We start from the raw sequence: 25009 nt of genomic DNA on the forward strand, positions 1-25009 counted from the left end.
TATGAATGAAAAACAGTAGTAAAGATTTAAGTTCTATTCGATTTTTTTAGTCACGAGGGTATCTTCACTAGAGATACAGGCAGAAAACACCTGGACAGAAAGAGGGCCTGGTGAGTCATAAAAGCAAACAGCTGAAAATGGAGGACATTATTAGCTGAAATAAGAGAGATGGCAGATGTTCACTTTCACTTAACAAAATAAGTGCCTTTATATACTTGAAATTAAAACTCAACAACAAAATGTCAGATCAGAATTAAAGTAACATGTACCAGATGATACAACATACAGAATTTTCCAACAGAAATGATTAGATCTTTTAGTAGGTAGAGACTATTAAGTAGATGAAGTCCTTAAATGAAGAAGAGAGAGGCAGGATTTACATCCAGTAATGAAGAAACTGAAGGGCTTTACCTACATCAACAGAAATTGATTCAAAAGACATTTCTCTGTTTAAGAAAAATGCTGACATTGCTATGGGTACAGGCAACCGTTGGGAGGATTTTTCACAACTGAACAGGATGGCCCCCAAGGATGTGAAGAAATAGAAGCATAAAGCAATGACTAGTAAGTAATACTGAAAAGGTTTTGTATATGCAATAGTTGTGAGGGGGCACAGGAAATCTTTTGGAAGACAATTAGAATGCGTAACTATGGCCCTAAACACTCCAAGTTTGAGAAGAGGGTTTTTTTAAAAGTTGTCATGAAAATCTCAAGAAGGAAATGAGATTAGAGATGCATGAAAATGGAATCCAGAAGGATGCGTAGTTCTTATCTTCCTCTAAACTGAAAAAACTCCTAGAGGACTGTTCTAGAAGTGAAAGCCTGAGATTGACCCCTGACCCCTTTTCCCAGTTTCAACCTTCTCCTTGTTTATATAAATATTATGTCTATCTAGCAATTGCTGCAGGACATATACATTTTAATATTTTTGTAAAAATATCAATCAGTTTATGATGTTATTGTTCAGGTGTTTTATGTAAAAATGTATTTTCTACAGTAATATTATATAATTATAATGATTCTGCCTGGAACCAGAAAACAAAAAGTACCACTTCTCTTGAAATCTGGTACCTCTGAATTAACATGCTTGATTCACGTGGTATTCTGGACAATATGCAAGAGTGTATGATCCTCAAGGTTTCAGGGAAGGCTACTTAGTACTACAGTTTGCAGGTACACATACATTACACCTGCAAATATTTTGTAATCAAATCTACACATCATCTTACTTCAGACTGAAAATTTAAAAGGGATAGACCATTTTTTATTATATAAAACATCATAGGTTTATCTTACCTGGGAACTTCTGCGTCTTGCTCTAAAGAGAATGAGTGAGAAATGGTGCTAGTAACAACCTCAGTCATGCTATAAAGAAAGACAAAATTAGTATTGTAAACACTACAATATTTGTTATGCTGTTTATTTTCATTTTATATGTGTGTGTGTATATATATAATCTCCTGGAAACGTTATTTGAATTAGTATGACATGAAATACCTGCAAGCCATCTGATCAGAGCTGTACTCATCTGCATTGCTTTAATTACTGCATTACACTGCAATCTGAGCTGGCAAATATTGACATTCATGCTTTGTCTCCCTAGCAATTAGAAACTGACTCAAACAAAATCACTGAAAAGTTCTGTCTATTCAACACAAACAGCAGGCAAAAAAGAGGTTGATCGGAGTTGACAAAAGAGGAGAAAATACAATTTAAGCAATACTGTTAATATCATTACAATCTCCCTTCCTTAAAAAGCCAGTATCATCATAAATCCTTGCGGGACATCTTATGTGCAGTTATTGTTTCTTTCAGAACAAAAACATATCAGTTTAAAACAGCAGAAGATTCTTTCTGAAATAAGCCATTTGAAAGTTTTTCACAAACATTATATAAACACAGGAATATTTATTTATATGCCATCACAATTAGTAAGATTTTCTAAATATTAAGATATTCAGGCAATGTATATCAGAGGAAAAGGTTTCATTACTACAAATTTGGTGGATTCAAGAAGAAAGCTAACTGGAAGAGTAACAACAGGTCAATATTTTTCTGTCATTAAAACAAATGAAAAAATCTCAGAAGACCAAGATTCCTCATGGTAAATATAACAGAATATCTAAACACAGGGTTCAAAGTTTCTTCCCTTGAAAAACTTTGGAGAAATGAAACGGAGCAGTAATCTATTCTAACAGATGATGTGACAATCAGGTTTATGGACTGTTTCTATGATTTTATATACATTATCTTATAAATGTAGAGATATTTTAAAACACAACACTTTAAAAAAATCATAATGAAGAAAATTTCTTAAGTTTTGTAAAATACCTCCGTCCCTCTTTCAGGAGCTAACAAGCTTATTGTCCATATCCCTTTTTATCTCACCTTCTGCTTTCTAGACACCAACCTCTCTTACTTCTACGTTGTGTAACAAATTAACTGTTAAAATTTCCTAGAATAACAGCTCTCCACCTCTGTTTAGCCTGAAGATGCTGCTCCTATTTCAGGTGTGGAGCAGAAATTGCGCATCTGAAAGTTTTTCCAGTTATTCTCTATCCTTTTCCCAGATAGAAAATACACCTTCCCACAAACCATGCCTCTTTTATTTCATCATTACTAAAATAATCCACCCAGTACTTTGTCTATGTGAAACAGAATATAACTGATTTTGTTTCAAATTATGAGTTTATTGCTTATAAACAACAGGAAGAACCCACTGAGACTTCACTGGATACCATAATTATAAAACTACTTTAGATTTTTAAGCAAAGTTAAAAGAGAAATTAAATCAACAAAAAAAAGTCTCTCACACATTCTGTTCAGCCATTACTTCCTTTGTTTCTTCCACCTCTTGATCTTCCTGGGGACTATCTACATCTGAAATGGAGACCTGCTGTAATACAAAAAGATACATCTGTAAATTTTATATCCCACTTCTGCTGCAAGAAAGTATTATTTTCTTAGCCTAAGGCAAACATAATTCTAGTTAATCAGCCACCTGAAAAAATCTCACTGAAAATAATCAAAATTACATACTTATCAGAGGACAGCTACAGATCAGAAACAAGAAGATATCCTAATGACTCATCTGATCATTCTTCTTTTTAAGTCATAACTATGAGATTTTATTTTCAAATTCCTATCTGTATAGTACCCTGGAAATACAGTCTGCTAATCTTGAATCCCCTAGATAAAGACGAAAATGTGGAAATAACCCTATTACACACAAATTATCTACAGACTAAGAAACTGAAACAAATGTAGGATTTTACACATGCCACAGATTCACGATAGTAATATGCACTGTAGCATCGAAGACCAGAATATATTTAATCCCATTAACAGCACTGAATCTGGAGTACTACAGGCAAGTAAACTCATTGCATTGCAATCCACATTTCAGCATAACAGCCCTTAGCCAACTTCAAAGAAAGCAGACTTATGACCAAAGATGGTACATGAAAAAACAAGGCTTGTTTACAGATTTGAGTCTTCAGGCAGGAGCAAAATAAACATCTTTATATATTTAATTTAAAAACAAGTAAGTGGTAGATTCTTTACTTAATCACCCTGTGACAACTTCAGAGACAGCACACACTTTTAAAGAAAAAAAAAGTTGTTAATACAGCTTTCTAGTATAACAAAATACACATGAAAATCTGGTCAATTAACCAGAAGACCATGTTTTTAAATTCACATGCTTTTGTATATATGTGTGCATACGTAATTTTATATTAATATGTTAAAATGTATAACACTACATACTAAATATGTAGGCATATACACATTTAGTTTTACAAACAATGAATCAGTTTTCAATAGCGCTTACAGCAGATCTCACTTTACCACCGCTTAATTACTTGTGACTTATTATTAACAGGGAAAAAAATTCACCAATCCTAAATGCTTTAAGCCCTCAATTTCTTAAGTATACTGAGGAATTCGGAGTATTTTGAAAAGAGTATTCATAATAATTTGATGCTTCTATGCAAGATGGTGACTTGCCTTTCCTCTTTGATGTTCTACAGGTTTGATCTTGACAGAGCCATCAGGGCTCTTTGGAGTTTCATATGGCTCCTCAAAGAACTCTATAAAATAAACATAATTACTCTAAATCAGAAAACTACATGACATATAGCACTGTTATGTGATTTCTGTCAGCTGGTCACATGAGTCCACTTTTTCCATAGCAAGAAGAAATGGTTTGAGAGATGTCTCAGCAAATTCAAAATTTGTGTTATTACTAGTGATGATGCATGTACTTGAAAAAAAAAGCTTATTTTCATGGTAGGAATATGACAAACTTAACCTAGACATATTCAGCTCTTACAGTTTTCAAACCATTTTACACAGTTGCATGACTATTTTTGGAATGAAAAGAAATGAGGGGATGAAATATGCTAATATTTCTATAGCAGAAAGTTACGTAAGCGAAAAACTGACCAGAAAGTCTTGAGAAAGCAATCGTATAACAATTAGTTATAATACAAAACAGATACAATAATAATTTCAGCAGAACAATGAACAACTTATTTCCATTTTTTGATTAAATAACAGAGGGACATATAATCCTATTCAGGCAAAATTCCTACTGTTTATGTGTCAGACCATAGTAAAAGAATATACCATAAAAACAAACCTTCTCTTTCTGATGTTACATCTAACTCCTCCTGAACAAATGGTCTCACTTCATTAAGATCTTCAGTCATATGAGGTATAGAATAAGTCCCGCAATTAATTTCCTTCTCATCAGAATATTTCGACTTTGTAGACATTCTGGTAATTTGAATTACAAAAGGTAATTAACAATAGAAATAATACAAGTATCTGACTAGTTTAAGTATACTGTTTCTCTCAGACTGCAGGCTAGTGCAGAATTGCAAAATAAACACTGCTGTGATATAATCTATGTTCATACAAATTTCCTCTCTGAATTTCACTTACACCAGGATTAATAATATTTTTTGGTATAGCTGTGATATTTTAGTGACATTAATGGTACAGCCTTTCAGATGGGCTGTTTCCAGAAAAATATAACACATATGATCTACCAAAAATGGAAGGCATAAACTGTACCATGATTTCAAAATCATCTGGTTAAGATTACATTTATCTCCCTCACAGAAACCTCCTTTATTAAAAAAAAAAATTCTTGTCAGAGAAGACACACAATATTGTCTCAGAATACTAATACCAAAAGATCTTTTGATTCTTTAGTGCAGCAGAAGATCAAGAGCAACGTCAGAAAGGACTTCAGGTTAAGGAATCTCCACTTTCAGAACTGTCTAAGGTATTAAATTAACAAATTAACAAATAAAATATGTACTCTTTTCCATCTATTTTTCTGACATGCACAGATATGAACATAGCTAGATTACAGATCCAGGGAAAAATAAACTTAACATTGTAAACTCTCATCTCCACAAAGAAAATTACACTAGAGTGAAAGTTATCTGGATTTTTTCAGAAAACCGTAATATCAATTATATCAGAAATCTAGATTCCATTTCCACATCACTAAATTTATAAACAACTACTTACAATTCACTTCATATACAACAGCTACATTGCTTTCTACCTAGAGGTACATGTGATAATGAACATTTAATCTGCCTCAGACAGCTGTAAACAAAATGCATGAGTTTGACTTTGCACTCAAAACTAAACATGTATACAACATGTAGTAACAGTAGAACTCTGCATACTGACATGCTGCTTAGCTGAGGAATTATGACCAGCTAGAGTTCTTAGGTTAAAAAAATGTAATTACCCAAAACCAGTTTCACAAAGATCACCATAGGGCTGCACAGTGTGGACATCAAGAGGAGGACTGTTCAGTATGGAAGAGCCTTTGTCCATACTACTTCCTTTCTCTGTCCTAGACTGGGCTTCTGATAGAGATGCAAATTCTTTCTGATACTGATTATCTGGACTCTATAATAATGATAATGAAAGTTTAGTAGTTAAAAAAAACATAGCTGATACTTTAAAAAAAAAAAAAACCAACAAATTCATCTAGTATGTTTATGCTTATATCCTTTTCTCTGTTACAGAGATGAGAAATTCTGGATTTACAGTTGGCTGTGGAACTCGAGTTTTGCCCCTTTTTGCTTTAAGGGAAGCAATGGTCCTCTGAATTATCCAAAGAAAACATAAAATAAGAGATTTGTCAGCATCAACTGAGTGTCAATTGTCAAAGATGCTATGTGACAATTAAATATACTCTATACAAAGATATACAGTAAGATTTGGCATTCATCACGAGTAATACAAAACTCTAAAATTATCACTGAAGACAGTATGAGAGGCAAAAAGCCATATATAACCAAAATTTTGGCAGTAAGTTTTAAGTAAAATACAGGTGGCACTTGTCAGAAAACACAAACCAAAACCAAGATAAAATCTCTTTTGATACGGGAGAAAAGCCTTTTCAAAAAAATCCCGCAACCCTCTCCCCTCAAAGGCTTTCATGAAGATTAAACTAAAGAGTGATCCAGTTGTACCTAAATATAAAATAAAGCAATACTCATCAGGTTCTTCTGGCAAATCTCTTTTTATATTAACACACATTCTTCAACTCTGTGTAACAGTGCTACATAGAAATTCAAAACTCACTTTCCCCCAATCTTTAACGAGTTTAAATACTCCAGTTAGACTGTATCTGCACTGTTCTGAAAGACAAATGAATTTAAATTCAAGTGTCCCCAGAGAAACTATTTCTTTATTATTTATCTTGTTTTTCCACACTCTTATCTCCAGTACTAGGTTTCTTCAAAGATGAGACGTCTAAAACTAGACACAATGACTGAACTTGTAGGAATTTACTCAAATAATGTGGTATCTAGATCAATGAATGAGATTTTAAACAGGACTTCCAAAGAGAACTTTAATCTCTTCCAAGACCAAAGTCTTCCCACAGACAGAATTTCAGTATTCCTGCAATGTTTCTGTTTTCCTAGCAACCCTGAAAGGAAAGCCTATTGATCAATATTTCAGATTTTACTGAGAACAGAACTATGAGGTAAACGTGTGTGATCTTCTTTATTGGCATAACTCACACATTTCATTGACACTTGGTCCATCCTCTTTCTTACCTTAAATTTTATGCTCTTTTCTTGAGATCCATCTCTGTGTAACTGTTCCAACAGCCACAAAGAAGTAAGGACAGCAGCTGCTGATGTTTTCACATGTATCATTGGGAAAACCTCTTCTAGGGAATCTTGTTTATTGGTACCACAAAGTAGTCTTTTATCAGACCATCTGATCATCCACTCAAGCAATTTTGCAATATTGCTCAACTTATCCATCAAAACTATAGCTAGTTCTTCTCCTGGTACAATATCACCTGTATCAACAGTTTTGTAAATGTATTTAGAAGTTGCCTGAGTTTGCAGGCTAGAAGAAGTATGGTTAGGAAAGGCCTGGCTTGTTGGTGCAACAGTGACTCCTTGATTGTCACGCTGAGCTCTGTAAATTGACTTGTGTTTTAAACCAAATAATCCTTCTTTAAGTCTTTTCATGAGCTTATGCACAGAACGTTCTGCTGTCTGTACAACGGACTGTACAACTTTTGGATTTTCAAAAGTATTTTGGTTTTCATTACAGACAGACACTGTTTCAGGATCACAAGATGCCAGGGTAACAGTATAGCAAGACCCTGCTCTAAACACACTCTGGCTTCTAGTTTTGCTTTGTCGACGTTTTAGTGTTGTATGAACATCAAAAAACAGAGAGTTTAATTCATGCTCTCGAAGAAGTCCAGAAAAGCTAGTAAGAAATGGAATTCCAAGGTCACTGTACTTTATCAGGTCTCTCTCAAGAATGTAACTCAAAAAGAGTTCTAAAAAAATAAAATATTCATCATCATCACGTTCAAATTCCCATGCACCAACTATAGGCAAATTACATTGATTATGCATGTCTTTTCCATAAACTTTGTCTTCATGTTTTGTTTTCCAGTTAAGAGCTTTTATCTTCCATATGGTATTTTTGCTACCTATTTCTCCTTGTCTCTGATGTTCGTTATCCCTGTAAGACAACAAACATAAGTACTGTTAATACGAAAATCCATTTTAAGAAGAATTACATGAAAAAATAAATGCAACATTAGTTCCTTTTCTTTTTCTGTTGTTAAAAATGAGAAACCAACAAACCCAAATTTACATTAATACAACATTAAGATGGCAATTTAATCAAGTGCATAATCCATAGTTTTTACATGAACAGCAACTCAGCAGTATCATGTATGAAGGTGTTCATAGCTGATAATTATTTACACTTCAACAACACATTAGTCATACAGTAACTGATATAACATTGGCAGTTCTAAGATTTGGTAAATTTGTAATTCTTCACTTGATAAATTACACAAAGTGACATCCTGTTTGCTGAAAAGATTACTTGAACAGTAAGAGACAACTTTTTTTTTCTTTTACATTTAAATAGAAAGCTTTCTGCTGTAAATTTTTTCATACCTTTGGAGTAAAGGCATTTGAGCTCTTGTTTCTTCAGTAAACAAATCCTCAGAAAGGTTATCTGGTGTGTCAGCATCACTATATACCTGAGGATTCCCAAAATCAGTAAGTGTGCTTCTGCTTAGACTAGTGCCTGATGAGAATTTGTCATAACAGTGTTGTTCATCATCTGCTACTCCCTCTTCTGCTGGCTCCCAAATATTAGTTTCTATGGGGCCTATGTTCCTTATCACAAGTCTCAAGGCCTTCATCCTCGCTTTTTCAGTAGCCTGGATAACAACAGACATCATTTCTTCATCTTCAGGACCTACTGAAAGAAAGAAAACCAAGAGATTTTAAATGTAAACTTCTCAGTTTTCAATTATTCTCTCAAATTGAGACATGAATGAACTTTGAATCATCATAAAATATAGCCATTTAGAAATACAGACAGAAAATGGGATAAAGTGAAGAAACAACATCAACTTGGAAGTCATGATATTGTTATTGGTACAGACATATCATACATACACACAGAAAGAAAATACAGAATTTGCCACAAAATGCTCTGAAAGTTGTCTAACTGAAAACTATAATAATTGTTTTACACGGGGTATGAAAGAAGGTATTGTCACAAGTTAATTAATAAGCAGGGTAAGAAGAAAGTTGGTTTAATATTTTCTAAAAGAGGATTCACATCACCTTTAACAGTACTCTGTCTGAGTCGCTGCTGAAGTCCATGATATTTATCTCTTAGTGGAACTCTTACATCTTCTGGATTAGGAAATGCTTTTACAAAAATATCTGCCACCTGCACGAAATGAAGTATTTTTTTGAGTAGCTAACTTATAAGTAAGGTATATTTTCCAACAGAATTTACACCACCAGAAAGTCTATCCAGTAGCTTTTACAAGAAGAAATATTTGTGATAATCATTATTGCTTTTATTCTAGCTTTAATGTCTTTTACCTTTTTCACTGGTGGCAATTCTCCAAGCAGACTCAAAATAACATCTTGAACTAACTCTTCAACATTCAAGAACCTGCAGAAAGGAAGCATTCGACAAGCCCACTCCACTGCTTTCAGACAATGCTCAACTGTGGAGGCATCATATTCATCCTTCTTCAGATCCTAAAAAAACACCCTTGCTATAGAAACATTAATTGATATAAACAATATATTTCAGCTGAATTACTGATACATTGCAAATTCTAATGATTCTTCCCTGGTCAATAGAAAATAAGAAAGTAATGGCCAAACAGGGAAGTATACAATACAATCTGTCTCTGGGAGACAGATCGAGGTTGCAATGGACCAGAACTTACAGAACATTAAAAAAAACCCCCAACACCTTTTTTTAAACTATTTTAGGAAATGATTCCATTAATACTCTGCTGAAGAGTCTTTTCACAGTCATTTAGAGTAAAACTTGAGGATATGACTAACCTAGCCATAACTGATTAAATATACTGCATTACAAGGTGGAGTAAACTGTAACTTGAGGTATCATAAATTATTTCTTGGAACCAAGATATTTAAGACAGACAAGAGGCTTCTACGATGGATCAGTTTATTTTGAAACAGTCAGTGCTTTCTATCCCTTTTGTCATGGTTGCACAAAGCACAGAAAAATATTCACGGAATATTCTACTATTTGAAACAGAGACATCCCATTTATTTGAAGCTTGATTCTTCTGTTGAAGAGAAATTTTGGACTTGTTTTAAAAAGGAGGCAACCTTTGCTAAAGACAGCTGAGTCGCCAGACTAGATAGGACAAAAATCAACATCTGTACTGGTACAGAACATATGACAAATATCATGCTAGTAGTTTCTTTCTTTTTCTTCTTTGACCTCTGACATCAATTGAGAGTGTAAGTAGAGAAAATATGATTAAATTTTAATATTTGCCATTATTATTTCTGAAGTCAGGAAACACCTGAAGTATCTTAATCTCATGAAAAAAAAAGTAGCAAATATTTAGCTAGACAACAAGTGTAGAAATTACTGCTCTTCTGGCAGAATCTCTTCAATTATCTGAGTTAAATATCAAGCAAAAGCTCAACAGAAATACTATTAGAAAGATGCAGTTCACACGGACAACACTATTCTGTAGCATCAAATACTTACTGCACAGTATAATACTGTGTTAATTTTGTCCTATTAAGCAAATAAAAGTTCTAACAGAAATTTACAGCAGACCTTTACAATTCTTATTACAGCATTATGCAATTAAAATATATCTTTACTATATTAGTAATATAATTACCTTCTGATTGCTATTATTTTCCCTTGCGGTTTGGTACCGCCTACAATTGTCAGATAATCTTTCACGAACATGAAACATCCAACACAACGCACATAGCTCTCTGAACCAACCTACGACACAAGCATGCAAAATGGTCAGATTCTACTTAAATGAATGAAATAAACCAGCTTGAGATGTTTAGCTAGAAGAAAGGAATTAACATTATCTTAACAGTAGTCAAAGAAAAAAATTACTCATTCTTGAGTTTTCAATACTGCTCTGCAGCTAAGCCCTTAAATTCAACTGTGTTCATGTTCTTTCACTTCACAACAATCCAGAACAGTAGCTTTCAGATTAAGAGTTTTGATAACTAACAGAAAAGCTGAAAAGGGACCATGTTTCTGCACACACTGCAGTATACTATTTCAAGCTAGTAAGAGTTTCTTTGCACCTGTGGATTCTCACTTGTGTTCTTTTTTCCAGCTCTAAATTATTCTACTTTAATGCATACAGACCTAAAATTTTACAGGTAATATCATCAAACTGATGGTCTCCAGAAGATGTACGTCTGCAGAAAACAGTGCGGAAATTGCAGTAACGAAGCAAAGTCTCTGGGAATGGACTCAGCAAAGGAAGAGATGCTTTCTGTCGTATCTATAAATAGTAAAAATAAAGAAATAATCAAAATAGAAATAAAACTCAGTTACAAGTTTTACATGCATCACCACTAAATGTACAGCCTCTCAGTTACTAGCAGTGTACTGCCAAGATAAATAAAATTCCTGTAAGCTTACTTTACATTTTCTTCAAATCAGTATTCTGAAAATTCATTTAAAGAAATATGTTTAGGATGAGCTATAGCAGAAAAAATGCTTTTGTTTGCATGGTACTCATGATACTCATGATTACCATGAAATACAAGAGAAACAAAGTATAAGAAGAACTAAGATCACAACTAAGAAACCAGTGTAATCCAACACAGGCCAGGCTGCTGTCAACCAGGACAGACTAGTTTTCCCTCCCATTTCAGCTGGTACTTCTCATCACATCCCCATGCCAGCACTAAGCATCTGACCATGCAGTGAGCAAACAGGGAAGTATTTGTCAGTCAGACCAGCTCCTGATCTAGATCACTGCATGAATGCTGGTACAGGGGAGTTGAGGGAAGGCAGACAGTTACATACACCCCCTTCTCTAGCAACTCAAGCCTCTTTAAGTGGCTGTGTAACAATGACCCTAGAAAAGGCCGAGTTTACACAACATTTTTTAATTAATATATTCTGTGCAAACAAAATGCGCATGAGTAGAATGAGATCTTGTAAGTCCTGTGCTCTGTGCACTAGGATGGTCATTTTACCTGAAGTGAGCATATATATTCAACCTTAAGTGATATGGAACACACTTCCAGTTAACAGCTGTAACTCCCAATTAAAATCAGCTTATTTTTTTCTCCATTTGAAAGAAACTAGTTTGCATGTTACCAAGTGGGTATAGAAACACATTAGAAGACACTTTATGAAGCAGATACCCTGTATCTTTAAGTTCTGGTTTCTGAAAAGAATATGGAGTGTAAAACTAGAAGACAACATGCAAAAAACATGACATCAAAGTCCAGATGAGACTGAATGCTCCTGCAATGCAACTGCAAGCTTGTCAATAATATTTATGACTGATAATCAAGTTAACAAAAACCCAAATTAAATGCTTACTTTTTGCATAACTTTTCTTGCCCACTTCAGTTGTGCAATATACCACTGTGCTGCAGGGTAGGAACAATGAGCAGCCCGGAAGAGCAAGATAATCCGCTGGAGAACTCCTGACACTTTGTGACGACTTTGTCTCTCAATTTTTAAGAGAATGTCATTGCAGTCTTCCTAAAAAATGAAAATTCCAAGAGAAAAACAAGCCCCAAAATTAGAAAGGACATACACAATAAGGAATCTGACCTAACCACTGTTTCTGCTCCTAAGAATATTTCCCTTCTTCTTTAGAGCATATATCCTTTATGAAAAAAGCACAGAGGCACACATACTTTCTTATCACTATGATGTTCCTTAAGTAAATGAATGGACATGGAAAAAGCAGACAGAAAAATGCGCTGAAAGGAACCAGAGTGAAGATCATGATTATTTCATAAATACCTTCAAACAAAGACCCAATAAACTTCTATCATGCATGCTTACTTCACTGAGAGAAGCTGGCTGAGGACAGTATAATGGTGGTGCTGGAAGATAAAGCCCATCTGGAACTAAACCATGCAATTTCCTGCTAAGATCCTTGGCAGAATTCATCAAAAGCTGAATTGTCTCTGAGAGAATATCAGCATCTGCCATAACAGCTGCTTTCAGTAGTTCCTGTATTGAACTATAAAGAACATTTGCATCTTCCTCTTCAATGGGATCTGTAAATTATTAAGCACAGAAACACACAAATTAATTGACTCAGTTAATACATGGCCTTCATTCTGAAATTACAAGCCTACATTCTTAGAATTTGCATTTGTCTATTATAGTGTATACATCACATCTACTTGCTTTAAGGTAAGATCTCTCACATTTGAAATCAGTATTCAGTTATTTAGTTTTGGCACATTACAGGGGAAGCTATTGCCTTTCTAGATAGAGAACTGAACTTTTCAGACATGCATTTCCTTGGCCCAAAATTCTGGCAAATCATTCTCACCAAGCAGGCATAAACTGTAACAACTCCTTTATCAGTGAGCACATGTCCTGGTTTAACCAGGATAGGGTTGGGTTTCCCCAGCAGTGGGGGGGGGAGCTCTAGCCGGGTTATTCAGATACCATGCAGAGTCACATCCCGGCAGGTCACATTTTCCTGGCGCGGGAGCGCGGTGCACTCGTGGTTTTGTACATCGTGCTGCCCACTGCTGTATTTGGTAGCTATTCTGCTCTCTTCATTGCTATCACTGTTACTGTTATTGTTATTGTTGTTGGTTGTTGTGTTGCTATTGCACTGTTGTATTAAACCTTTCCTTATTTCAGTCTTGGGGCTTTGTATTTCACTCCCTTTGTGGAGGAGGGGCAGCAGCCGCGTGGTCTCAGACCCCGGCAGGGACTAAACCACCACAGCATGATGATCAAGGAAATAGAAATGTATTTGTTTGATCTCTTTTAAATATTATTACATTTTTTCCTCATCTCACAGAAGTAGCAGGACCTTTAACATACATCATTAATTGGCTCCTGAAATTCGCATATTATACTGCTCTATTTCCATTTCTACTCCTCATGCGTGTCTTGAAGTATGTGCTGCCAAATCTTTTCTCTACCTATCATACTTACATACTGTTATATACAGCATGTTACACACAGCAGCATGTCTGAAGTGAAATCCTTGGAAATGAGTACAAAAGAAGAATCTACACAGTGTTTGGGATATGGCTTAGATAAATTATCATCCACCTGCTGACAGGAACTTGAAATGGGGTTTCCAAATACACAAAAAGAGTATTGAATAGATATTGTGCCAGTAAACTTTCTGCAAAACGTAAACAAGGACAGGTTGATCTAGCTAACTGGGGAAATTTCAGCAGTATAGTGTCGTTAGATTATGTGACAAAAAAGCTCCTATATACACATACAAAGGAGCACTGAGACAACAGCAGGTGGGGGAACCTGAATAACACATGAGGGGAGAGTGGGTCTGTACCAGACAATGGAGTGGAGCTGGCTTTGGAGGATCATATATACAGGCACCAGCAACTTGGGAGACTCAGGTACTGGTCTAAGCCCAGCTACTGGAGGGATCCACATTGTATATACAGCTATGTATATGCAGACCTTCAATCAAACCAGCAAGAGAGGGAAACGGCATGGAATTGTTGGTGCTGTTTGTGCAAGTGCTGAGCATGTCTGTAGGTGTTGATCTGTGTGGCCAACTGCATACAGGTGTTGTGTATGTGTGTTTGTGTATGTGCCTGCTGGGAGCACATTCTCAGCCTTGCTAGCTGTTGGACCTGAGAGCATGGAGCTGTCAGGCTATGAGATACCACCACCCTCCTCCTTTAACAGGAAGGAAATTCAAAAATTAAACATCACTGTGTAACTAAGTTTAAGTATGACAATGCTTTCCATACTGTTAAATACATTCACATACGCTTCAGGGCATTTTTTTTGTTTGTTCTAATGAAGACTCAGTTTTCTTGCAAACTGAAGTTAATCTCAAATATAGTCAAATAAGGTTTTGGCTGATACACACAAAGAAGACAAGATTGATAATATGGTCCATTTCTGAAATGATCAAAGCCAGAACACAAGCCCCTATAAAACTGAAGTATTTGAATACGTTGTAACAGTAATACACACATTGGAGAAGATGAGGCAATTGTTTCTTTTCAAGACAGTGTGTAACACAGAATATGTAGTGAAATAACATGAAAAATAGACACAACTATTTATAATTTTATGTACCTGTAAACTGCTTGTATTTAATACATCCTGATGTTTCAGAAGTAACTGGCTCTCCTAACAGAGATTGTAACTTTTCCTGAAAAGTCTGCATTGGTGATAAGCTTAATGGCAGGTGACACTCTGTGTTTTTCAATCTGAAGGTATAACAAGAAACTTCATTAATAACAAAGTAAAACCCACAGATAATCTAATGAAGCTCTGTTAAATGAATAACTAAGACAAAATAACTGATCTTAACATGTTAGGTCCTGCACCTACTAGGAGCCTGGGAATATAAATTTTTGAGGCAAAGGATATGTCTTTTTACAATAAACTTCATGTAAACAACTTTAATATCAAAATACAGTATACTAATTCCAAGCTCAAATTTACCTTGAGAAGTCATCAGAGTTCTGACAATACAGCTGGTAGGCTACACCAATTGAAACAGACAGTTTCCAGTCCCCAAGTCTGTGTGTTAACCACACAGCTTCTGGAATGAGTCCACCAATAAAGAACAAATCAAGAGCATATTCAGCCGTCCATACAGATGAAAGGTTCTGGTTCCTGACGGCTCTGGTAACCAAACAGTGTTGCAGCGGAATAATACGAGAAGATAAGACTGTGACACAAAAAACACATTTTAAAGTTTAAATAAATCTGCATGCTATCAGACAAATAATTTAGAATTCATATGTTCACCTTTCTTTTGGATTCATTTCAGTGTACAATTGCTCTTTATTAGAGGCACACCATGGGGTTTATCTACAGCAGGCAAATGCAACTCATGCTATGATATAACTGGTCAGAGAGCAGGCTATTTTTCTGCTTAATGATGTGGATATATAAGCATATGCAAAACTTGCGTGTTGTTCTTACTTAAAAGATTTAATCACACTGATGGAACATTTGCAGGTATGCTACATACACTTAGGATATTCCAAGGGGTAAATGGAGATAAATGGAAATTCTGAGTTTTCCTAGTGTACCCATGTTGTTTGTACTCACTGTGCTGCATACTGCAGAAGACAGGAAGCTACAATGCATTTTCGAGAAAGAACAGGACATTATTTTAAGAGAGTGTATCTAGACAAACTGAAGACAAATTTAGTATCTCATTGTTTCTTGAGGGTTGGATTTGTTTTCCAAGGTTTTGCTTCCTGGTTTTCCTAGAGAAGTGCTGATCAACATTAACTCTAAGGAACTATTTGCTTCTCTCACAGTTTCCGTTTACTGTTGAGTCAATGACATTATTTAGGGAAATATTCACACTAAACCAGCTTGTGCAATGCATTTTTTCAAGACTGTCTCACCATGTACATGGACATTTGGCTAATGCAAGTATTAAAATCAGATCTTATTTTGTAGGCTTTATCTGGAAAGTTGTCTAATTAAAACATCCAAAAGACCATGAAGAAATATATGCAAATGCATGTTGTAGTACAGAAATATTAAGAATAGTCAACGTATTCTACTACACTGCAGAAAATCTAATCAATAAAAGTAAGTTAATATTGTAGAGAAGTATCCGGCTTTACAATATCAACTTACTAGTAGAATACTTGTAGTGCTTCCAAATAACTCTTCATTCCTTTGGACACTATATCACTTTGAAAAATTAACTCTGTAATCAAAATTTTCCTAACAAGGGAAACCTTTAAACAGAATCTCTTGGAAAAAAGAGATAAACCACCCACTGTGATAAATACTAATTCTCAGAAAAATGCTGAAAAACAGGACTTAAACTAGCAAGTACTACTTGGGTTCAACAACAAACTAACTTGACATTCCCACTTGTTCTGATGATACAGTGTCTGAAGCATTTTGGCTTCCAAGAGCTTAACTGTCAAATAAGCAAAAAAAGCTTTCCCCTGGCTTTTTTCAATTTGGGTCATAACATATCACAGACCCAATCCAACTATTTGATAAGCACTGCTTTTCTTGCACTTTTGGGAGGATCAAAATAATTCAGAGCCATATCTTTAGGCAAAATTAGTGCAAGAACCATGAAATTCTAATATTGTCTAATTCAGGTGAAAAAAATACAGCATCCTTTCACTGGAATATCAGATTTAGATCACTAACCTCAAAGCATGGGAAAAAAAGGGAGGCAGTCCTGAGGAGCAAAGAAGTCCAGGAAGGCTGGACATTCTTCAACAATAAAATCTTAAAAGTGCAAGAGCAGGCCTTCCCTATGTGCCAAAAGACATCACCAGCAGGTAAGACCACTGGCCTGGCTGAACAGAGAGCTCTGTCTGGAACTCAGAAAAAAGAAAAGAAGAGAATTTATGACCTCTGGAAGAAGAGGAAGGCAACTCTGGAGGACTACAAGGATGTCATGAGGTTATGCAGGGAGAAAATTGCAAGGGCCGAAGCCAAGCTAGAACTTAATATGGCTACTGCTATAAAAGTCCATAAAAAATTTTTGTATAAATACATTAACAAAAAAAGGAGGGTTAAGGAGAATCTCCACCTTGAGTGCCATCACATGGCACGTACAGGACAACCAGTTGATGCGGCCCAGTCAGCATGGGTGTATGAAAAGCAGGTCCTGCTTAACTAACCTGATCTCTTCCTGTGACAAGGTGAGTTGCTTAATGGATGAGGGAAAGGCTGTGGTTATTGTTTGCCTAGACTTTAGTAAAGCTTTGGCACCATTTCCCACAGCATTCTCCTGGAGAAACTGGCTGCTCCTGGCTTGGACAGGCGTACGCTTCGCTCAGTGCTAAACTGTCTGGATGGGTGGGCCCAGAGAGTGGTGGTGAATGGAGTTAAATCCATTTGGTGGCTGGTCAGAAGTGGTGTTCCCCAGGGCTCAGTATTGGGGCCAGTTCTGTTCAATAGCTTTATCAGTGATCTGCATGAGGGGATCGAGTCACCCTCAGTAAGTTTGCAGATGACACCAAGTTGGGCAGAAGTGTTGATCTGCTTGAGGGTAGGGAAGGCTCCTCAGAGGGATCTGGACAGGCTGGAGCGATGGGCCAAGGCCAACTGTACAAGGTTCAACAAGGCTCAGTACCAAGTCCTGCACCTAGGTCACAACAATCCCATGCAACGCTACAGGCTTGTGGAAGAGTGGCTGGAAAGCTGTCCAGCAGAAAACCACCTGGGGGTGTTGGTCAGCTGAATGTGAACTGGCAGTGTGCTCACGTGTCCAAGAAGGCCAACAGCACCCCGGCTTGTATGAGAAACAGTGTGGCCAGCAGGACTAGGGAAGTGATCATCCCCCTGTACTCAACACTGGTGAGGCTGCACCTCAAATACTGTATTCAGTTTTGGGCCCTGCGCTACAAGAAAGACACTGAGGTGCTGCAGCATGTCCAGAGAAGAGCAACAAAGCTCGTGAAGGTCTAGAGCACAAGTCTTACCAGGAGCAGCTGTGGGAACTGGGGTTGCTTAGCCTGGAGGAAAGGAGGCTGAGGGGAGACCTTATTGCTCTCTACAACTACCTGGAAGGAGATTGTAGCAAGGTGGGTGTCAGTCTCTTCTCCCAAGTAACAAGTGATAGGACAAGAGGAAACAGCCCCAAGCTATGCCAAGTGAGGTTTAGGTTTGATAGTAGGAAAAATTTCTTCACCGAAAGGGTTGTCAAGCACTGCAACAGGCTGCCCAGGGAAGTGGTGCAGTCACCAACCCTGTAGGTTTTTAAAAGATATGTAGATGTGGCACTTAGGGACATGGTTTAGTGGTAGGTTTGGCAGTGCTAGGTTAACAGTTGGATTTGATGATCTTAAAGGTCTTTTCCAACCTAAATGATTCTGTGATTCTATTCTATGGATGACATAATTCAATTGCACACATCAACTATTAACTTTAATTACCAAAAACATTTTCAATAATCAAGTGATGCAAAACATTAATCCCACACACAAACACACCCCTCAACAAAAATATCTGGAAAACAAGTTATTTTATCTTTTGAGTTAATGGTGCTGAAACTATAAATCACCAAGTTAAAGCATAACAGACAGCATTGATATACATGTAAAGTATAGTAAGAGTTAAGCACAGAAAATTAAACTGCTTTTAGAGAAAATACCTTGTTCCATGTGAAGTGGATGCAGGATGTCAACATTATGTGGGGGAAAGATATAGAGCAGCTGATTTGTGAAATAAGCGGCCATGAATCGTGCCATGGATCGAATCACAGCCATAGCAGTTTCAGTATGAACATCTGTTACCATCCATAGTTCATGCTGAACATACTTGGTATCTAAAAAAACAGATATAAAATTAAAACATTATGAGGAAAACTATTTTAAATTTGAATGCTAAAATTGCTTAATCACAGCTGATAAAACATTTTTTTAAAACAAGCAAACTATGGTATTACTTAATTTCATAACAAGCTTTCAGGACTTACAGAGCTTAATCTTTCACACTAATTATACATTACATTAATATTAAATAGACCTCTAGTGTCTAAATTTCTATCAGTGCTGAGTCAAAAAAAACCTGTTTAAATTTGGAAATTTAGATTTCATGCTCTGACTTAATAGAAAAAAAGTTACAAGCATCTGCAAAAAAATCCCACTGCCAATTTAGGACTGGTAATCAATCTAAAATCCACTATTTTATCATGTTGTATCATAAAAAAAAATGTTAAAAAGAAATCACATCATTTCGCCCCTATTTTTTTCATCCAAAGTCTTTCTTTGAGCAGCTTTGAATCTAAGAACATTTAACAGGCCATGCTTTCACAATTAATTATACATTGAAAGTTGTCTAAACACTCCAACAAATGCACCTAAAAACATCTGAGGATGGGAAAAAGATCTTTAAAGTCACCAAAAGCAGACTTGAGCCCAGTGTAAAGAGAAAAGCATGCAGTCAAGTGCGTGCATGTGATGGCACAGAAGTTAGATACATTATTCAAACAGTATCAATATACCTTATTATACTTTTACGCAATATAAACATACCAGAAAATTTTTCCATCGGACTCACTGAGAGCTGTGATCGCCTTAGAATCTCTCCTACCAGATGATCACAGAGTCCCTGAGCCTCACACAAGTTGTACTGATACAGGTGGCAAAATAATATTGCAAGATAGTATCTAGTCTGAAGAAAACATGTTCTTTTTCCTCCTGCATTGAAAGATAAAAAAAGCGCTGAAGTCCAGTTGGAAAAGAAACAATAAACACAAAACCAGACACATCAGTTTGAAAGTACTAGTTCCTCTGTCTCCAGAAACATAGCTATGTAAACATATATTGTAAGAAGAAGCAGAAATCAGCAGCAGCTATTTCAGGATACATGATCCTCCTACAGTCTCTAAGTTACTAGTGAGTTAATGCTCATCCACAAGTTTTACTTCCAGAGATCTGGCAGATTTCAAAACAATACAGTGTATAATTGTTAAGACAGAGACAAAACCAGGAGAGCTCAAGGGAGCCTAGCCTTCAAAGAAGGGATGCCCGAACAGTGAAACTGCTTAGACATCCACCAAGCTTCCAATATCCTGAATACTTTCTGCATGATAATCTCATCACAATAACCAGCAAAAAAATTTTCTCATGATCCTTGGGAAGAGACTCTGGAATACCTATTTCAAATCAGCTCGTAAATAAACTCTTACCACAAATTATTTTGTTTCGTTACTTCCCAAACACTAAGTCTTTAGATTTTATAGCTACTAAAGGAATTGATTTTTCTTCACCTGTTTTTCATTGTCTCTTTCCTGCTCAGAAATATACCTAGAGCTTTTCTTTACCAACTACTTCATAATCACGAGAAAACTCTGAATAGAAATGCATGGAATTTTCTCAGGGGGCAATCAGACTCAGCTTTTGACTGGTCTCTACTCAAATCCCAGCTTCATTTCAAATATGCATCCTTTATGTGTCTTTCTCCCTTTTTCTGAAGGGCAAACAGAGAGTCACAAATAACTACATAAAGATTATACAATTTACTCCCTCCACCCCACAAAAAAAAGATTTTATCCCTTACCTTTTGCCTTGATTTCACGAAGAGATCTCTTCCAAATGTCCACAGATTCTCTGTATGAGCCTAAAAGGAACTTCTCCTCTCCTATAAAAGTCACATACATAACAAATTAAAAGCTCTGCATAGTTGGTTTACATGTGCAAATACATATGCACTTACTTCAATATTACAGATTTATGAAAAGCAGAGTAAAATATGTCAGTCTCCAGCAAATTTCTATTCTCAGAGCTAAATTTAAGTTTTGAGCATCTAAGAGAAAATTACTTTGAATACCCCTTCCCACCTTTTAATTGCTAAATCACTTTTAAATGAAATAATCAATTCAGGTTATAATCACTCCTACAAGGTTTTCAGTAATTAAGTTATTTAAGATTACACAAGGTTATAAGTGTTAACTATAGTTAGAAACTTCAGTATTCAAAACCCACACTAGTTTATTAATGAGTAAAAGCATTTTCTCTTATCTGTTTTCATATTTCCTATGATGTGGAAGGTGTTTTTTCATTGTAAAAAGCAGTTGTAAAATTATTTAGCAAGCTGAACATATAGATTCTTTTTCAGTGTAAAAGCACTTTCAAACAATAGGTCTATGGACTGTTACACATTTCATATTTCTAAATGTCACTTCTCCACCTCTATTCCCATTCCAATTTTTAATCCATTGGTGAATTTCTACATATTTTGACAGAAACGTAACTGTAAAAGAGCACAGCTCCTGGGCAAAGGAGAATGAGGAAAAAAAAAAAAATAGTGCTACCATAGAAGAAAAGACAAGGACAAATTTGCCACTCTAGCCTGCTTACCAGCAGCTAGCCAGTTCAGGTATTGCCTGGCCCATCAGCATATACATTACTCTAGCTCATCCATAAACTGTGCCATGGCTATTTGGCAAACTGAATGTAAACAAAGAACATAAGGAATGGGCAGAAAGGAAGGGTGGGAAGTTGCATGTATTGTCAGGATGAGTGAGAGAGACATGAAAGAGCTAATGTATTGTACGGAGTGATGTAGGAAGAGAAGATAGAAGTATCATTAAAGGAGAGAGTTCAAGAATATGGAGAGGAAACAGAATTGTGGTGAGAGACATAATTGGGAAGCTGGGCTTATTAGTGTGGAAGGGGAAAGGAAGGTAGAGCATAGGACAGTAATGTGTACGAAATTAGCCAGAAACATACTGTTTGCAAAATAAATATGCTAGGTTAAGTCTATTACATTAGATTAATATGCTAGGTTAAGTCTATTACATTAGGTTATACTAAATTAGGTGCTTAGTGGTGGCTGTCTACATTCATGTACACAACATGCTCATGTCCACAGTGATTACATGGAGCGAACACGATTTCTACACAGAAATCCAGTAAGAAACGCACTGTGATGCCCATCCACTTCAGAGGAAATAACACAGTACAAATAAAATGAGAATTCAGATCCTGTGTTCAGATTCTCTAGGACATGATTCAAAGCAAACTGAAGTCAATATAGTCTTTTATTTAGCTCAACAAGCTCTAAAGATTATAATACGATCTACAGGTGTACTGGGACATCAAGGGAGTTCTGATCAGAAAAGTCTCCCTACTAACTTTTTTACCATGCAACTACCTAACATTTTTAGTTTGTTCCAAAGTACTAACCAGATACAGAATTAATCTTCAAATGTTTTTCTAAGGTCGCTCCTGAAGATTGGAGGGTTGCTTGTATATGACTTAAAAGCGATGAGACAACAGACTCTTCTTCTGCATTCTTGCTCACTTTTCTGTTCAGTTGCATCTGATACCAAACCACTTTCTTATACAGTAATTGCCACAGTACGATCAACCTGTAGTTCAAGAAGTATAGTACTATGAAAATCAGAAGTTAACACAGATTTCTTACTTTCTTATATTTTGCATTATGTATCTGAAAACTAAATTATATTTTATGTTAGCTATTTTCTTTACTTCAATGACGGGGAAAGAAATAAAACACTTTTTGCCTTGGTTTTTGCTTTTTTGACCAACAAACACTGATTATTCTGAATTTGCGTAAACATAGCAATCTACTTCAAGCACCCAAATGCACCCAAAATTAATCCCTTGTTATCAAAACTATGGGGAAATGAAATAACCTAGATAAATCTCACAACATGTATCAGTGTCTCTATAGACAAAACTGATTAAAAACACCATGAAAGCATAACACAGAAAAGCAAAGACAGGGAAACAAAATACTGCAGAGCAGTTGCTGCCAAGTCCCTGCTGCCCAGCACAGTACTATTAGATGTATCAGCTCAGAGATTTAATAAACTTGCTGATACAAGCAAATATACATTGCCAGGGACTTGAAAAAGTTCACACAGAACTGCAACACATCTGTATCTTCTTCTCTAGCACTACTGCTTCGATTATTAATACATACAGAGTCAGTCATATGCACACTGCTCAGTACCTGGAGCACATTTAATTAAAACGTGGATTATCTTTGTAGAGACAACTGAAATTTGCAATGAACACAGTACTATACTTTAAGCTTATTGAAGAAATGCACTTTACTGTACTAAGAATAAATTTGTGAGTTATAATGCTTCTTAGGCTGTAAATCTCTGGAACAGCTTGCTCATATGATTAACACCCTTGGATTAATTTTAGTTCTGCAGCAGAGAAATACTCCAGTGATGATACATCTTCCCAATAGTTGGATAGCACACTTCAGTTTAAGCATCTTTCAAGTTTATGTGTATATATTCAAAGAAGAAATAGCTCTGATAGCTTAATAAGTTTCTACACACTGGGGTTTTTCTTGTTACACCGCAACACCATACGCATCATCAAGTGCAAACTTTGCTGACTAAACTGACGTTGTAGATATACTGTGTATGAGCAGCCTCTTAGCTCCATAGTTTAGAGAAAGGAGGGGAATGGACAGTAAAAGTTTCTTAAGCTGCAGCACATGGATCAATGCTGCACTCCCAGACCTGGTGTGAGCTGTTAACCCACCAATTATCTCTGAACTGACTGGCAGTAATTAGTTAAGTCACCATAAATGAACTATATTGAACTATAGGTCTGAGCCCTAATCTGCATGCTTTAATAGATTATCATGCTTTTCTGTAGAGTGTAACACAGAAAAGAAACCAGAGAATGTTGTAATTACTGTATAACTGAAAAATAAAATTGCTGTTCCAACATAAAGAATCACAGAATCATTTAGATTGGAAAAGACCTTTAAGATCATCAAGTCCAAACCATGTCCTGAATGTATCACATCTACCATCTTTTAAATACCCCCAGGGATGGTGACTCCAGTTCTCTGGGCAGCCTGTTCCAGGGAAACCCTTTCAGCGAAGAAACTTTTCCTAATATCCAACCTAAACTTTCCTTGGTGCAGCTTGAGGCCACTTCTTCTTGTCCTATCACTTGTTACTTGGGAGAAGAGACCAACACCCACCTCACTACAACCTCCTCTCAGGTAGTTGTAGACAGCAATAAGGTCGCCTCTCAGCCTCCTTTTTTGCAGGCTTGTTGTGACCCAAGTGCAGGACCCAGCACTAAGCCTTGCTGAATCTCATAGTCAGCCTTAGCCCATCGCTCCAGCCTGTCCAGGTCTCTCTGCAGAGCCTCCCTACCCTCGAGCAGATCAACACTCCCACCCAACTTGGTGTCATCTGCAAATTTACTGAGGGTGACTTGATCATGCAGATCTAAAGCTATTGAACAGAACTGGCCCCAATACTGAGCCCTGGGGAACACCACTTCTGACCAGCCACCAAATGGATTTAACTCCATTCACCACCACTCTCTGGGCCCACCCATCCAGACAGTTTAGTACCGAGCGAAGCGTACGCCTGTCCAAGCCAGAAGCAGCCAGTTTCTCCAGGAGAATGCTGTGGGAAATGGTGCCAAAGCTTTACTAAAGTCTAGGCAGACAACAACCACAGCCTCTCCCTCATCCAGGCGGCTCTCCTTGTCACAGGAAG

The 25009-nt window shown here is 36.4% G+C and overlaps 1 protein-coding gene across 5 annotated transcripts in view; it reads right to left on the reverse strand.

Annotated features, from left to right (window-relative positions):
* CPLANE1 (ciliogenesis and planar polarity effector complex subunit 1) overlaps window positions 1-25009 on the reverse strand; it is a 59657-nt gene that overhangs the window by 23701 nt on the left and 10947 nt on the right. For all 5 annotated transcript variants that reach the window (XR_012621665.1, XM_074812739.1, XM_074812737.1 and 2 more), the window contains exons 13-31: window positions 22689-22873; window positions 21061-21141; window positions 20034-20198; window positions 19151-19324; window positions 15505-15733; window positions 15133-15266; window positions 12886-13103; window positions 12412-12576; window positions 11218-11356; window positions 10724-10833; window positions 9426-9587; window positions 9159-9267; window positions 8478-8784; window positions 7098-8031; window positions 5774-5937; window positions 4643-4779; window positions 4009-4091; window positions 2814-2896; window positions 1297-1365 (exon numbers count right to left, since the gene is read on the reverse strand). Coding sequence is in view for 4 of the 5 variants with exons in the window: in XM_074812739.1 (XP_074668840.1) it covers window positions 1297-1365; window positions 2814-2896; window positions 4009-4091; window positions 4643-4779; window positions 5774-5937; window positions 7098-8031; window positions 8478-8784; window positions 9159-9267; window positions 9426-9587; window positions 10724-10833; window positions 11218-11356; window positions 12412-12576; window positions 12886-13103; window positions 15133-15266; window positions 15505-15733; window positions 19151-19324; window positions 20034-20198; window positions 21061-21141; window positions 22689-22873 (3648 nt within the window). In the remaining variant the exon portion in view is untranslated. The remainder of the gene's footprint in view (window positions 1-1296; window positions 1366-2813; window positions 2897-4008; window positions 4092-4642; window positions 4780-5773; window positions 5938-7097; window positions 8032-8477; window positions 8785-9158; window positions 9268-9425; window positions 9588-10723; window positions 10834-11217; window positions 11357-12411; window positions 12577-12885; window positions 13104-15132; window positions 15267-15504; window positions 15734-19150; window positions 19325-20033; window positions 20199-21060; window positions 21142-22688; window positions 22874-25009) is intronic.

Source organism: Strix aluco, chromosome Z (assembly GCF_031877795.1).
Source record: "Strix aluco isolate bStrAlu1 chromosome Z, bStrAlu1.hap1, whole genome shotgun sequence".
Classification (NCBI taxonomy): Eukaryota; Metazoa; Chordata; class Aves; order Strigiformes; family Strigidae; genus Strix; species Strix aluco.